Source organism: Carcharhinus amblyrhynchos, chromosome 21 (genome assembly GCF_965287045.1).
Source record: "Carcharhinus amblyrhynchos chromosome 21, sCarAmb.v2.hapA, whole genome shotgun sequence".
Classification (NCBI taxonomy): domain Eukaryota; kingdom Metazoa; phylum Chordata; class Chondrichthyes; order Carcharhiniformes; family Carcharhinidae; genus Carcharhinus; species Carcharhinus amblyrhynchos.
The window spans coordinates 5,142,774-5,159,329 of record NC_137344.1 but is presented as its reverse complement, the minus strand read 5'-3'; the positions used below and the strand labels follow the sequence as shown (position 1 = coordinate 5,159,329).

At 42.8% G+C, this 16,556-nt stretch overlaps 1 protein-coding gene and 1 pseudogene across 1 annotated transcript in view; both read left to right on the top strand.

Moving 5' to 3' along the window:
• The first annotated feature begins 2,575 nt into the window (after window positions 1-2,575).
• Window positions 2,576-16,556, top strand: part of ern1 (endoplasmic reticulum to nucleus signaling 1) — a 94,091-nt gene continuing 80,110 nt past the window's right edge. Inside the window, exon 1 of the mRNA XM_080209343.1 lies at window positions 2,576-2,720. Coding sequence (XP_080065469.1) covers window positions 2,646-2,720 — 75 coding nt within the window. The 5' untranslated portion in view covers window positions 2,576-2,645. The remainder of the gene's footprint in view (window positions 2,721-16,556) is intronic.
• LOC145356443 (large ribosomal subunit protein eL24 pseudogene) lies at window positions 5,793-6,262 on the top strand (annotated as a pseudogene).

Here is a 16,556-nt window from a genome sequence, read left to right as displayed (position 1 = left end):
GGGGTTATGGGGCTAGGGCCTGGGTGGGATGCTCTGTTGGAGAGTCGGTGCAGACTCCATAGGCTGAATGGTTTCATTCTTCACTACAGGAATTCTATGACCCCATACATGGATGTAGGAAGAACTTTAATCTAAATAGGATGCATCCTCTGTGACTAAACTTTTCCATCTCTGAGACTTGCTCTACTGACTTTTATATTGAACTTATATCAGATTGCATCCTGTTCCTCTTTTTTAAAATGAGGGATTATTCCAGTAGGACACTAATCATTAAACAATAAGACCCATTGATAATCATTAAACACTGCTTTATGCTACAACCTAACAGACACAGAAGATATCTTCACATGTATTAGCTTTGAAAATCTAGATTATTTAAAGTTATGGAGGTGTTATTTCATTATATTCTGTAATATGGCATTATAATTTTGTTTACATAAAATATTTGTTGTCTTTTTAACTATGTGTTTACATTTTACAATTTTTAAATGTGACTTTCAAGATAGACTCATACATAGTAATGAGCACAATGCCAACTGGCAGAATAAAAATTCACTTTGCACTAGGTTAATTAAACAAAAATCAGCTCTTTGGTTACATTCCCACGCTCCTACTTCAGGAGTAAGATTGGTAAGTTTGCAGATGACACAAAGGTTGGCCAGGTGGTTAACAGTCAGGCTTGGGTTACAAGAAGATTTAGACAAAATGGTCAAATGGGCAGATAAGTGGCAGATAAAAATTTAAGTCTGAAAAGTGTGAGGAGCTACACTTTGGAAGGAATAATTTGACAAGGAAGTTTTCAATGAACGGCATGAACCTAGGAAGTTCTGTGGAATAAAGCGATCTTGGCTTGTTTGTCCATAGATCTCTGAAGACAGAAGGATATATTAGTAGAGCGGTGAAAAAGGCTATGGGGCACTTGTCTTTATCAATCGAGGTATAGATTATAAAAATGGGGAAATCATGTTGGAGTTGCATAGAACTTTGGTGACGCCACAGCTAGAGTACTTTGTGTCGTTCTGGTTGCCACATTATAGGAAGGATGTGATCGCACTGGGGGAGTGCAGAGGAGATTCACCAGGATGCTGCCTGGGATGGAACATTTAAGTTAGGGAGAGAGGCTTGGATTATTTTTGTTGGAGCAGAGAAGACTGAGGGACGACCTGATTGAGGTCTACAAGATTATGAGGGGCATGGACAGTATGGATAAGGAGCAACTGTTCCCCTTAGTTAAAGTGTGAGTCACAAAGGAACATAGGTTCAATGTGAGGGACAGAAGGTTTAGGTGAGATGTGAGGAAAACCATTTTTACCCAGAGGGCGGTGGTGGTCTGGAAGAAGCTGCCTGGGAGAGTGGTAGAGGCAGGTTGCCTCACATCCTGGATGAGAATACGATTTTGATTTGATTTATTATTGTCACATGTATTGGTGTACATGTGACAATAATGAAAAGTATTGTTTCCATGCATTATACAGACAAAATACACCATTCGTAGGCCAAGTGCTGGTTGATGGGAATAGGTGGGGAGTTCAGGTGTTTCTCACGTGTTGGTGCAGACTCGATGGGCTGAAGGGCCTCTTCTGCACTGCATGATTCCAGGGGACACACTCTGATTGCTGGATAACTCCCCGCCACTTGTCATTGATTGGCTGACAATCAATGACATTTCTGAGGAAGGTTGTTCTTGCTCTCGAGGGAAGGTTTAGCAGGCTGATTCTGGGGATGGCGGGACTGGTGCATGAGGAGAGATTGACTAGGATTGTTTTTGCTGGAGTTCAGATGAATGAGGGAGGATCTCATAGAGACTTATCAAACTCTAACAGGACTAGACTCCACACTGTCTGTGTAGAGTTTGCATGTTCTCCCTGAGTCTGTGTGGGTTTCTTCCGGGTGTTCCAATTTCCTCCCACAGACTGGTTAGGTGCATTGACCCGAACAGGCGCCGGAGTGTGGTGACTAGGGGAATTTCACAGCAACTTCATTATAGTGTTAATGTAAGCCTTACTTGTGACTAATAAATAAACTTTACAGGGTAAATGCAGGGAAGATGTCCCCAATGGTGGGGGAGCCCAGAACCACGGGTTACAGTCTGAGGGTTTGGGTTAGATAGGACAGCGATAAGGAGACATTTCTCCACCCAAAGAGTGATGAGCCTGTGGAATTCATTATCACAGCAAGTAGTTGATGCCAAAACATTGCATGTATTCAAGAGGCAGCTGGATATAGCACTTGGGGCAAATGGGACCAAAGGTTATGTGGAGAAAGCAGGATTAGGCTATTGAGAGATGAATGGCGGAGCAGGATCGAAGGGCCAAATGGCCTCCCCCAGCTCCTACATTCTGACCCGCCCCCTGCCATTGATTGGCAGACACGCCACGCCCCTTGTAGTTGGTTGGCAGGGACTGGCCCCACCCCTTGCAGCTGGATGGCGGACACATGGCCCGCCCCTTTGTTATTGATTGGCAGGTACTCCGAGCCCCGCCCCTAGGACAGGCCCCGCCCCTCCCGATGATTGACAGTCGGGGCCCCGTCCCTCCGCCCCCGGAGCCGGCCGTTGGGTTCCGTTTGTGGAGCAGGAGACTGAGAGAGAGAGAGAGAGAGCGCGAGCGTGGGGCAGCTGTTCACAGAGAGACAGCAGCGTGGCCATGGCCGGGTTTCGGCCTCCTAGCGTCTCGTTGCTGGTCCTCGGCCTGTTGCTGTGGTGGCTGCTGCCGGGGAAGGTGAGTGCGAACCGGGCCTGAAGCGCCGACGGGAGGGCGAGGGAGGAAAGGCTTGTGAGGGTGACAGGCCTCGGCAGGGCCCGAGGCCCCGCGCTCTGCTGCGGTTACAGCCGGTGGAAGGCTGCCCTGTGGCGGCTGTGAGGAGCTGATCCTTCCCGCGGCTCCTCGGTGTGTTCAGCGCCTCCATTCCAGCAGCAATGGGAGATCAAGCCTCTGCTTCCGTCGCACAAGATTGCAAAATGATCCGAGTGGAGGGCAACGTGAAAGGCTTTATTTATCAGTCTGATCCGGTTATTTGAAATGAAAAGTGCAAAATTCTTTATGTCAGAACTGAGATCACTTTAATCCACTAAAGCTCTTCACTCCTACACAATAAATCACACCTAGGGCATCTTAATTTTTCTTAAAACTTTGTGTGGTGTAGCATCATCTTCGCCTATTCCAGGTTGTCCTGAGCGGGTGGTGGCACAGTAGTGAGCACTGCTGCCTCACAGCACCAGGGTCCTGGGTTCGATTCCCAGCTAGGGTCACTGTCTGTGTGGAGTCTGCACGTTCTCTCCGTATCTGCATGGGTTTCCTCCAGTGCTCTGGTTTCCTCTCATGGTAAAAAGTCTGACAACACCAAGTTTTAGTCCACTATCAAATAAGATACTATCAAATAAATCGGTTGGACTGTCAGACTTTTTACTGTGTTTACCCCAGTCCAACGCCGGCACATCCACATCATGATTCCTCTCATGGTCCAAAGATGTGCAGTTTAGGTGGATTAGGATCCATGCTAAATTGCCCCTTGGTGTCCCAAGGTGTGTAGATGAGTCGAGTAAATACCATCGTTACAGAGATAGGGCTTAGATAAGATGCTCCGTTGGAGGGTCAGTGCAGACTCAATGGGGCTGAATGGCCTCCTGCACTGGGAACTGTATGAACAACTGCAGTCTTTATCATCATTCCAGGTGATGACCCAGTGACAGTGTCTAAAATGTGATGGTGTGTGACTTGTCAGGAGAACCTGGAGATGATATTGCTCCCAAAACATTATTGCTCTTGTTCTCGATGGTAGCGGTTAGAGGGGAGTGAAGTGAGGGAAATGCTGTTGAAGTAAACTTGCTGAGTTTTTGTGGATCTTGTAGATCATATATGGGTGGTGAATCTCTGGAATTCTCTACCCGTTGAAGTGGTGGAGGCTGCCTCGCTAAATATTTTCAAGAAGCGGGTTGATGGGTTTTTGATAAGAGAGGGGATTAAGGGTTATGGGGAGAGGGCCGGAAAGTGGAACTGAGCCACAACAGATCAGCCATGATCTTATTGAATGGCGGGGCAGGCTCGAAGGGCCAGATGGCCTACTCCTGCTCCTATTTCTTATGTTCTTATGTTCTTATGTACATTATGCAGGCACAGTGCTGGACTTAACTGTTGTGTGCTGTTGAAACTCAGCTGCAGATGCTATAAATCATCTCTCCATTTGTACTTGGGAAAGCATTCAGTTAGGCCAGAGTCAACTTGCTTATGATTTAATACACAAGTCTTGTGTTGCAGTCTATTCCCATGTATTGAACCATTCCCACCTAAAACAGCGATAGGGATGTTCTGGTCGAGTTTAAGTTTGTTTATTTCTTAGTGTCGCAAGTGGGCTTACATTAACACTGCAATGAATTAACTATGAAAACCCCCTAGTCACCACACTCTCGCTACACTGAGGGAGAATAGCATGGTCAATGCACCTAACCAGCACATCTTCCAGACTGTGGGAGGAAACTGGAGCACCTGGAGGAAACCCACACAAACACTGGGAGAATGTGCACACTCTGCACAGACAGTGATCCAAGTGAAGAATTGAACCGGGGTTCCTGGCGCTGTGAGGCAGCAGTGCTAACCACTGTGCCATCCCTATAACAGGTGGAAAAATGATATGTCCAGCAAACCTCGGCATAAAAATTGACCTTCAGGAGAGAAAGTAGAAAGCAAAGAAAGTTGGCAAAAAGCAGAGGAAATAGCTTTGAAGAGCAATTTATGGTTTGCTTCTTCAAGCTAATGTACATAATGTTCTGTGGGCGTTCATTACATTGCATTCTTACAGGGTGAGAAGGCAGACAAGTATGCATCTCTAAGAACACAACATAAGAAAAAGAGACAGTAGACAATTTGGTTCCTCAAGTTTGCTCTGCCAGTCAATAAGATCATGGCTGATTTGATGGGAATAACTCCAGTTTCCTGCCTGTGCCCCTTTTTGATTTGATATGGTATTGTCACATGTATTGGGATACAGTGAAAAGTATCATTTCTTGCGAGCTATAGAGACAAAACATACCATTCATAGCATATAGGAGAGAAGAAAAGGATGGGGTGCAGAATAGTGTTACAGTCATAACTAGGGTGTAGAGAAAGATCAACTTAATATAAGATAGGTCCATTCAGAAGTCTGTTGTCAGCAGGAAAGAAGCTGTTTTCCTGTTGGCTGGTATGTGATCGCAGATTTTTGTATCTTCTTCCTGATGGAAGAAGATGGAAGCTGTCTACCTTGTAGATGTAGATCTGTCTAACTCAACCTTACTGTATTCTTTGTCCCAGCCTCACGTGTCTCTGGATGAGAGTTCCAGATATTAAAGATCCTCTAAGAGAAGACTGTTCTTTTTATCTTGTTCTTAAATGGGGGTCCCCTTATTTTGAAATTCCACCCTCTAATTCTAGATTTCACTCCACAAGGGGAAATGTGCTTTCTGCATCTACCCTGTCAAACCGACTGAGAATGTTGTATATTTCAATAAGATCACATCTCGTTGTTCTAAACTCCAAATAGTATAGGTTGAACCTTTTCTTATGAGATAACCCCTGCATCACAGAATTTGATTTGCGAGCCTTCTCTGAACTGCCTCCAGTGCAAGCATATCCCTCCTTAAACAAAGAGACCAAAACTATGCTGTGGTCTAGGTGTGGCCTCACCGATGCCCGAAACAATTGTAGCAAGAATTCCCGACTTTATAATCCACCATTGCATCAAAGACCAATGTTCCATTTACCTTCCTAATTACTTGTTGTGCCAGCCTGCCTGCCTGCACCATCTTTGCCGTTGAGATGAAGGTCAAACTGTGCAGACTCACTGGGTATAAAATCTACCCAGGTCACGGGAAGCGCTCTGCCAGAATTGATGGGAAGATTTTCCAGTTTCTGAATTCAAAATGCGAGTCAGCCTTCTTCTCCAGGAGAAACCCTCGACAAATCAACTGGACTGTCTTGTACAGGCACATGCACAAAAGGCAGTCTGAAGAGATTCAGAAAAAGCGCCCCGGCGTGCAGTGAAGTTCCAACAGGCTATTATTGGTGCCTCTCTTGCTGAGATTATGGCTAAGAGGAATCAGAAACCTGAGGTGCGCAAGGCTCAATGTGAACAAGCAATCAGGACCGCCAAGGAGGCTAAGAAGGCCAAAGCTGCAACAAAGAAAGTCAGTGCAGCTACAGCTAAGGCTACTCATAAAGCAGCACTCAAACAGAAGTTTGCCAAGCCAGTGAAGTCTCAGACTCCTCGTGTTGGTGGAAAATGCTAAACATTGTTAACTGTTGATGTAGAATAAAAATCACCGAATTTTTTAAAAAAAGGACACCCAACTCCCTCTGTATGGCACCATTTTGGAGTTTCTCTCTATTTAATATTCTGCTTGAGTGCTCTGAAGTTTAACTGGTTGTCAGGAGAATGGTCTTTGGTAACCAGCGCCTAATTTTTCTTCCTCACTTGAAGTGCTTTTCTGCTTCGTCCCATCTGCTGAATGAATAACCACAAACTCAGTACTTGCGTCAGTTGGAATGAGAGTTGGAACTGATGTCCTTGCATCTGTATCACAGCTCATTGAAGTGCTAGTGACCTGCATTTCTAGACACTTGTGGAGCCACTCTTGCTTAATTTTTAATTTGTTCATTGTGCTGTCCTGTATCAGGGTCCATCAACTAGAAATAGGAAACGGGAAGAACCTCTACTACACTATTCCTTGATGTGGTTTTGAAGTGTTCGGTTCTGCTTAAGAAGTGGTTGTGATTCTTTGTACTGAGATCCCCTCCTAAGGCTGTTCTTTGTCATATTTTAGTATCATGCCTTAATTACTGCAAATGAGCTAAATACCTTCAATAAGTTTTTAAATTAAAACTCTTTAAGACTCTGACAGAAACTGCCTTTTCCTTCAACTTGGTTCCTAATGTCAGATTTACACAGCAATGTAATGAGCTGTCAAAACTGATCAAAAATGTGGTTACAGAAATAAAACTCATCTGTTGACAGTAATTGCATCTGATTTATGCTTCAAAGAAAGCCTCTGGTACCACTTATTGGGCACACTCAGTACTGCTGGAGTCAGAAATGGAACATAGTTCACTGTGTATATGTAAGCGATTAAATTGATGTCAGGGAAACAGATACCTGACCACGCATGACATTCCCCAGTTTTTAGCACTTGCCATTTCGCATTGTATAGAATTCCTGAACCACACATAACAACCTAATACAAGACCTTGGCCCAAGCATAGTGTTCCCTCAATTAGGTTATTTTGTTATGCTTAGTAAAATTATTCCATTGCCAATTGCCTGCAAAATATCTAATTGTTCTTATTAAGTGCTCGATGTAAAGGTGATATTTTTCAGCTCATTTGGACATGTGTATCAGGATTGAGGTTTGTGCGCACTGGTGAAGCAGATTGTAAAATGTAGTGTTTACACAGGCAAGGTTTCCAGGAAAGGTGTAGGTGTATTTCATTCCCAACAAAACTGCTACATATGCCTTGGGATTAATCTGTTTGTGTATTTTTTTTGTGATTTCTCCCTCCTTTTGGTTTCCCTAAGCCGTGCACCCTTCTCTCCATCTAATATTCTGTCAGTGTCGCTCTTAAAATTGCGTGGTGACTATGCTACTTAATTACCTGAGCCTTTGAGGAGCTAGTTGGCACTCTTTCCTTGAGGACGCTGAGTTGAGACTGGGGACCAGTTTATTGTGGGATCAAACCTTCATACTGCTTGGTTAAAGCAGCATGAAGGTTTCAGTGTGCCACTCATGCTGCCTAATCCATTTTCCATTGTTTGTATTATTTTGCTATTGTGCACTTGTGAAAGCAGTACATTGTATCACAGCAGGCATTTTCACAGTCAGCACAAGGCCATACATATCGTTTTCCCTTGGGTGACCTGTATTTCTGAACCCAGACACAACTTTTTCTACAATTCCCCACCCCATTTCCTGATGTTTGTATAAAGATTGTATTGTATTACCAACCTGACCTTGGAAACCTTATCAAACTGGCATGAAAGCAAAATACTGCAGATGTTGTAAATTTAGAGTAAAAACAGAAAATGCTGTAAATATTCAAAGGTTTTGACAACATCTGTGGGGTGGGAAACAAAATTAACATCTCAGGTCAATGGCCTATTGTCAGAACATTCATTATACAACTTGAAGCAATATAGAACAAAAAGAAAATTACAGCACAGGAACAGGCACTGGCCCTCCAAGCCTGCACCGACCATGCTGCCTGACTGAACTAAAACCCCCTATCCATCCTGGGACCATATTCCTCTATTCCCATCCTATTTATGTATTGTCAAGACAGCTGTCAGAAACCTACAGGACATTACAATTAAGTGTGATCTTGTGCTCAATTTGAACACCTGCTGTGTTTTTAAAACTTGTCTTTCAAATGCTATGGGATGTTGAAACTAGTTGTACAAACCATCCTAAATGACGCAACTAATTCTTGCAGATCACGAGTAATCTGTGTAGGTCATTACCACACATGGTAACACATCCATTCTGTTAATCTGTCCTTTTAATGTAGTACTGCTTACTGTGGTTCGTTTGTTAAAATTGCCCAAAGTCACGCATAGATTGCCTTCTACTGTTATTACAAAAAAATGTAATTGCGGTTAATTTGGAAAAGGACAGAGAAAATGACTTAATTATTAGGTTTTCAGAACGAATGCTAAACCTTTGTGATAAGGAAATTGTATTTATTTTTCTATTTTGCCTTATTACATATCTCAAAAATGCCTTAGGGCACATATTAGAAATAGATTACTAATGTTCTCATTGGCATTTGAATGAATGTAGATTGTTGGCCATGACATCCGAAGAGCTCTTTGATTAGTGCCATGGGACCTTGTATATTTCTCTAGAGACAGCCTGTTGGGGTCTCATTTGAGTAACTGAATTGTAGCGGTTCAACAAGATTGTAGAAACTTGTCAGTCTTTGCTGTTCTGTGATACATGGAATGGTAGTGAGCCTGTATTAAAATGATTTGAAATAATCTCTGATGTTACGGTTTGTACGTGAATGGGTTAAGCATTTATCCTCTTTCACAGCTCAAAGTGGTGCAGCTGGTCTTTAAATAGGAGATGGTAGCTCATTTCTAGCTGTTTCATTCTGGTTTTGGATCACTATCAATAGTGGTATGTTGCAGGTGCCAACGGTGTGATCAGACATTTTGCTTGCACAAATGAATTGTGTATTTTAACATGTCCTCCATACCATCAAACAAACCATTGAAACGCATATTTTGCTGAGTGCCATGCACTGTCCAGTTTTAGTCCAAAATCTAGATGGCATAGTTCAGTTATTGATATGTTTTCGTTTATTGCTTTTTATCTCCTTCCTGGGAATTAAGCAGCAGCAGCCAGGAATTAGATCAGATAGGTGGATGAAGGGACCTTGCAGCAGGATGAATAATGCAATCAGCCATAACTCAGCTGGGAGCTCTCTACATCAAAAGGTTGTGGATTCAAGCCCCACTGAAGAGACTTGACCATAAAATCTAGGCTATTACAGCAGTGCTGTACTGAAGCAATGCTGCATTAATGGAGGTGCCATCTTTCAGATCAAATGTTAAATTGAGGCCCCATCTTCTCCGGTGGATGCAAGAATCCCCAAAGTGCACTTATTGAAGAAGTGTTGGGGAGTGCACCCTGCTTCCCTGGCCAACATTTTCTTATATTATCTTATCTTCCTAGGCATATGAACAAATGGGGCATAGAGGGATATTAGAGGTTGGTCTAGCTAGGACAACATGATCAGCGCAGGCTTGGAGGGCCAAAGAGCCTGTTCCTCTGTTGTACTGTTCCTTATTTTTTCTTTGTATTATGACAGTGATTCTGTTTCAAAAAGTAGTTTGTTCGATGTAATTGGAAGAGCTTTCTATTAGTGGGCAAGTTCTAAAAAGCATTGCAGGACAGATTAACACGTTCTTTTGATCAGAAGCTATTCATCATGTGAGAAAAGGAATTTTTAAAAAAACTTTTCTTTTGTGATCCTTCTCCATTTGCGATAAAGAAGTAGGTGGGCAACTTGCATTCAGGCTTCTGCCAATAGCGGCCTGTCTGGTGTTCCCAAGTGTGCCCGAGCTAAATGGGGTGAGTTGTGTCTTTTCTCCTCTTGCTTCCCCAGAGGACTGCAATTGGGAATTTGCTGCATAAAGATTGTAGTCACAAGCAAATTTATCTCTGCTGTTTTTGCAAGCATGCTGTGAGCACATTAGCTGCTGCTTTTGCCTGTGTAACAGCAGTGTTTGCACTTCAGAAGTGCAGTACTTAATTGGCTGTGAAGTGTTTTGGGACCTTCAGAGAATCTGAAAGGTTCCATAAAATTCCAAGTTATAGTTTTTCACTGCTTTTTATTAGACATTCAACACATTGTCACACTTTGTTTCTTGCATATAGTATTTTTCATGACTGGACTATTTGTCACTTAGTCCAAAAGGTCCAGTGTAGTAATATGCTATCTAGTTATAAAATAGGATGGAATGGGGAAAATTACATTGAAATCTCAGTAGTGAACATTTAAGTAAAAGTGATACTTTATTACTTAAATCTCAAGGAAAAGATTGGATGAATGCCCTGAACTTGGTCTTCAATTAAATGCCTTAATTAAGGAATAGGCTGAACTGCATCATCATTTCAGCACTTTTGTAAGATTATCTACAGGCTATTGTATAAAGTTGCTGTGTTTGTCCCACCTACGTTGAATTTGGAATAGTTGAAGTTTAGAAAATGGATCTGTTCCCAGTTGAGTTGAAGTAAAATAAAAATCTGCATTATGGATCCCTTTTCAAAATCTTAGGACATCTCAAAGTGCTTTACAGCCAATGAAGTACTTTTTCACAGACGAGCAAGATACTATAGATGCTGGAAATCTGGAATAAAAATCACAGAAAATGCTGGAAATACTCAGCAAGTACTGTAAATATTACTCTGTTGTAGGTGTGAGACTAAGATGTCACACCTTATTTCTCTAATATTTACATCTGCTCATTGCTATTTCTAAACTTTTAAAACTGAACAAAGACCTTTAAGATGGCTGAGTCAATGTCTGTCTCTGAACCCTGAACAAAAGAAGCTACCTAGCTGTTTTTAGAAAATGTGCACCTCGTTATCTCTGAGGAGGCACTAACAGCCACTTGAGGACTGCACTGCTCAACTTCAAAGAGAGCTACACAAGGATCATCTGTATTTATTAATTCAGGTTGGCCAACAGGAGTTGGATTGTCTGCTGAGACAAAGACTGCACAAGCTTCCTTTCAATTTCTAATTGCTGAGATGTTTAACAGTCTGTGGAATCCAGATGATCGATGCATATCCTTTGTCAATGATGGTAGAAAGGTGAGAATTATGTGACATGGGATTCTGGCTTGTGGAACTGCGCAGCTCACTGTTGTTTCCCATCTATGTAGCTGCCTCACAGAACGTGTGAAGTTTGCACATTCTCCTCTTGACTGCGTGGATGTCCACCGGACGCTCGATTTCCTTCCACAGTCCAAAAATGTGCTGGTTAGGTGCATTGGCCATGCTAAATTCCACCTCACTGTACCCGAACAGGCACCAGAGTGTGGTGAGTAGTGGGTTTTCACAGTACCTTCGTCAGTGTTAAGCCTTCTTGTGACACTAATAAATAAACTTAAAAAGAAGATATGGTGCTCTGCCCAGGTCAAAAACTTGGCTCAAGTTAATTCTGCTTCTGTGGGAAATTCTGTACCATCATCTACAAGACTGATTCATCTCTGAATGCCTATCTCATTATGTGAAGGCCACTTTGATTCTGGACTCTGGAACCCATGTGAACCAATGTTTATGTTCTCTGTGGTCTCTATACTGTAAAAACTTCTTTTCTCTATTCCTCTCTTCACTGTCTGAGTGTGGAGGCAATATTTGGTCTTCCTTTCATGTTTTGAATAAATTCATTAACCCTTGATTTGACTGTGGGATAAAAACATAAGAAATAGGAGCAGGAGTAGGCCATCTAGCCCTTCGAGCTTGCCCCGCCATTCAACAAGATCATGGCTGACCTGAAGTGGATCAGTTCTACTTTCCTGCTTTCTCCCCATAACCCTTAATTCACTTGTCTATCAGAAACCTATCTACCTGTGACTTAAATATATTCAGCGAGGTAGCCTCCACCACTTCAATGGGCAGAGAATTCCAGAGACTCACCTCCCCTGGTGAGTTGAGGAGGAAGAAGTTCCTCCTCAACTCCGATCTAAACTGCCAACCCCCCTCTTATTTTGAGGCTGTGCCCTCTAGTTCTGCTATCCTTTCTAAGTGGGAAGAATCTCTCTACCTCTACCCTATCTAGCCCCTTCATTATTCTTATATGTCTCTACAAGATCCCCTCTCAGCCTTCTAAACTCCAACGAGTACAGACCCAGCCTATTCAATCTCTCCTCATAGGCTAGCCCCCTCATCTCTGGCATCAGCCAAGTGAACCTTCTCTGCACTCCCTCCAAGTTCAATATATCCTTTCGCAAATGCGGCGACCAAAACTGCACACAGTACTCCAGTTGCAGCCTCACCAGTGCCCTGTACAGTTGCAGCAAGACCTCCTTGCTTTTATATTCTATCCCCCTCGCTATAAAAGGCCAACATTCCATTCGCCTTCTTGATCACCTGCTGCACCTGCAGGCTGGGTTTTTGCGATTTGTGCACAAGGACCCCCTGGTCCCTCTGCACCATGGCATGCTGCAGCTTTTCGCCCTTTAATAATCCCTCCTACTATTATTTCTACCAAAATATTAATTATTAATAGAAAACTGGATCTCACAAAAACAGAGGGGTTGGTAAAAATGTCACTGCTTATAAAGATGGAAGCAAATCAAAACATCTTTATGTTGATAGATGGGTAGTAGGGGGCAAAATTAATGCAATTTAAATTAATCCTCCCTCCTGTCTGTAACATAGGAAATACAGCCACCAGTTTGTTCATTGCAAGGTCAAAGGATTAACTCCTGAGTTGAACAAAACTAGCTGTCTGTTCAAACGTGGAGAACCTGACCTAAAAGATTGGTGACATTATATATGGAAACCAAGGTAGATAAATATTTGTAAAGGTTATCTGATGAAGGTGAATTTTATTTTGCTTCTACTGCAGTTTGTGTGGTACATTTCACTTTGAAATCTCTCATTTGTTTTACAAGGAGAGGAAAGGTGAGTTTGAGAATAATCAGATGGGGGTTAGTTATGATTCGGTCAAAGAGGAAGTCTTCAAAGGTAATGAAGAGTTTGGGCAGAGAATTCCAGAGGTCTGAATAATGTTTGAAAAATGAGCCACTGGCATTGAAGCAGGGAAAAGGAAGAGACACCCAATAGAACAGGCCTGGAAAGGAAGGTAGGACAATATTGTAGAAAATATATAAAGTGAAAATTCAGGAAGCAATAAATATCAGAACAACTTGTTTAGTCTTTGTCCCAGGTATTTTATGACACACTGGGACCCCAAAGTATGTGCGCAAATTAACCTCTGACTTTGTCATTTGAGATTGCTATTGCTTCATCTCCCACTTCCTGTATAGGTTCATAGCCTCTTTTGGAGTCGTGGGAGTTGGAAACCCCTCATTAGTATTCATGTCCTGTAACTATCAATTTCTGCCATGTTTCTGTGCTTAAAAAGCAAATTCAATACAAGTTAATATTCTATGCTGCTCCTTTGCAGCTAATGTTAGAAAAATGCAGAATAGCCATAAGCTTATGCAGCAGGAAAAATAGTCGGGATTTTATGGGACCTGTGGGCATATGATTGGTTAGGGGGAGGCCAAACATCAGGAGGGGGAGCCAGGGTGCAATGCCCATCCTCTTGCTACTGTTATAGCATTTAGCCAGTCATGGGGAAGATAAAGAATGATGGCCAATTGGCATCTTTTAACTGCAACTGACATTGCTTGGGGTTACCTGATGAACCCAGGCGGCTTCCCTGTGGGCTTGGGTGGTGGGGGTGGGCCACCAATCAGGCACTCTGGCCCACGGAAGGGGCTCTCCCTAGTGGGAGTGGTTACCCCTACAGTCTCCACCATTCATCTTCGGTCTTCCCCAACAACCAGTTGCTCCTCTTGCCCTACGCTTGCTGCGTTACTTGGCCCACTGCAGTTACGCTAGCCTGTATGTGCCCTGGGGACAGTTCTTTACCTCTAAGATGGGAGTAAAATCAGGCTTGGTTCCCCTCAAGCAGCCCAGGTGGAGTTCCCTCCGACTTCATGGCCCCAAAATTCAGCCCAGTGTGTGTCATTTGAAATATGATGGGTTCATCAAGTGCTGAAAGATTTAAATATTTCAGTCTCACAAAAGAGCTAAAAATACAATAGCAAATGTATTAATGGATCTTTCACATCCTTCATAGTCTTGTTTATTCTTCTACTTCTGTTGCAGTTTAATTGATCCTCCTAGATGTTTATAATTAAATGCTGGCTGCTCTGTAGTGTTGGAATGGTAGCTATTTTGATGAATCAGATGAAATCCAGACGTTAACTTGCTGTCTTTAGTCACTTCTTTCCCACCTTTTTGACAATATATAAATGTGTATGCTGACATCTTGTATAACTCAATAATAGACTGTAGAAAATGTAAGGGAGGAGTGTAGATGAATGTACAGTTTTTACCTGTAAAGCATTTTAGCTTTCAAATGATTTAGCTAGTTTGCAAAATATCATAGCGAGGAAACAGTCTTAGCTACTGCTGTACAGAGATACAATGCAGTAATTGATCCACATGCCATTCCAACTAAGACGAATATTTCTCTGTTAAAAACAAGTGCAGTTAGACATTTGGAGATGTCAGTGTTCTGTCTGTTATCTTAAGTATTCCCAATAATTTTCAAATAATAGAGTAAACTTCAAGGGTAAAATAAGCATTTGCTGATTATTCTGAGCATAGACAGAAACTAAAGCATGATTGTAGCAGAAATGGATGTTCAGATATTTGCATTTTACTGATGTGCATCTGTTAGGTAAGATGTTAAATGGAAGTCCTGCTCTGCTTGTTCAGACAGTAAAAAGTCTGACAACACCAGGTTTTAGTCCAACCTATTTATTTGATAATATACTCGCAAGCTTTCGAGGGGTTACCCTCTTCGTCAGGTGAATGGAGAGTTCTGGCCTCAGACAGAGCATATAAAGCACAGACAGTTTAGAGATTACTTCGGGTAAGCATTCTCCAAGGCGGCGACTCTGCGCTGTCGTGTGTTGTGAAGGCCGCCTTGGAGAATGCTTACCCGAAGTAATCTCTAAACTGTCTGTGCTTTATATGCTCTGTCTGAGGCCAGAACTCTCCATTCACCTGACGAAGAGGGTAACCCCTCGAAAGCTTGCGAGTATATTATCAAATAAATAGGTTGGACTAAAACCTGGTGTTGTCAGACTTTTTACTGTGTTTACGCCAGTCCAACGCCGGCATACCCACATCATGACTGCTTGTTCAGATCAGTGTATATTATCACATGTACTCTTTCAAAGACTAAATATTAAACCGATTCTGGCCAACATTTATTTCTTAATGACCATAACTGAAACAAGCAATTGCTCTGTGTTCCTTGTTGTACGCACGCTGGCTGTCAAATTTGCCTGTAAAATGGTTAGTACTTTTACAGGCAAATTTTTGAGCTGGCTAGGAAATTGAGCGGCTAGAGATAGATTAGTGGTAATGGACATGTTAAACATTTCTCTCTAGCAAAGGATGGCCGAAATTTGAAAATCTCTTTACAATTTGCTAATTCAATTGCTAAATTTTAAATTTGAGAGTGAGATTTATAAGAACATAAGAACATAAGAAATAGGAGCAGGAGTAGGCCATCCAGCCCTTCGAGCCTGCCCCGCCATTCAATAAGATCATGGCTGATCTGTCGCTGCTCAGTTCCACTTTCCCGCCCTCTCCCCATAACCCTTAATCCCCTCTCCTATCAAAAACCCATCAACCCGCGTCTTAAAAATATTTAGCGAGGCAGCCTCCACCACTTCAACGGGCAGAGAATTCCAGAGATTCACCACCCTTTGAGTGAAGAAGTTCCTCCTCAACTCCGTTCTAAACCGCCCCCCTTTTATCTTGAGGCTGTGCCCCCTAGTCCTACTGTCTTTTTTGAGCGGGAAGAGTCTTTCCACCTCTATCCTATCCATCCCATTCATCATCTTATACGTCTCAATGAGATCTCCTCTCATTCTTCTAAACTCTAACGAGTACAAGCCCAGTTTATACAGCCTCTCCTCATAGCTCAACCCCCTCAACTCCGGTATCAGCCTAGTAAACCTCCTCTGCACTCCCTCCAAGGCCAAAATATCTTTGCGCAGGTGCGGCGCCCAAAAATGCACACAGTACTCCAGTTGCGGCCTCACCAATGCCCTTTACAGCTGCAGCAAGACCTCCCTACTTTTATATTCAATCCCCTTCACTATGAAGGCCAGCATCCCATTTGCCTTCCTGACCACCTGCTGCACCTGCAAGCTGGGTTTTTGTGACTCATGCACAAGGACCCCGAGGTCCCTCTGCACCGTCGCCTGCTGCAGTTTTTCGCCTCGTAAGTAATAGTCCTTCCTACCATTTTTCCTACCAAAGTGGA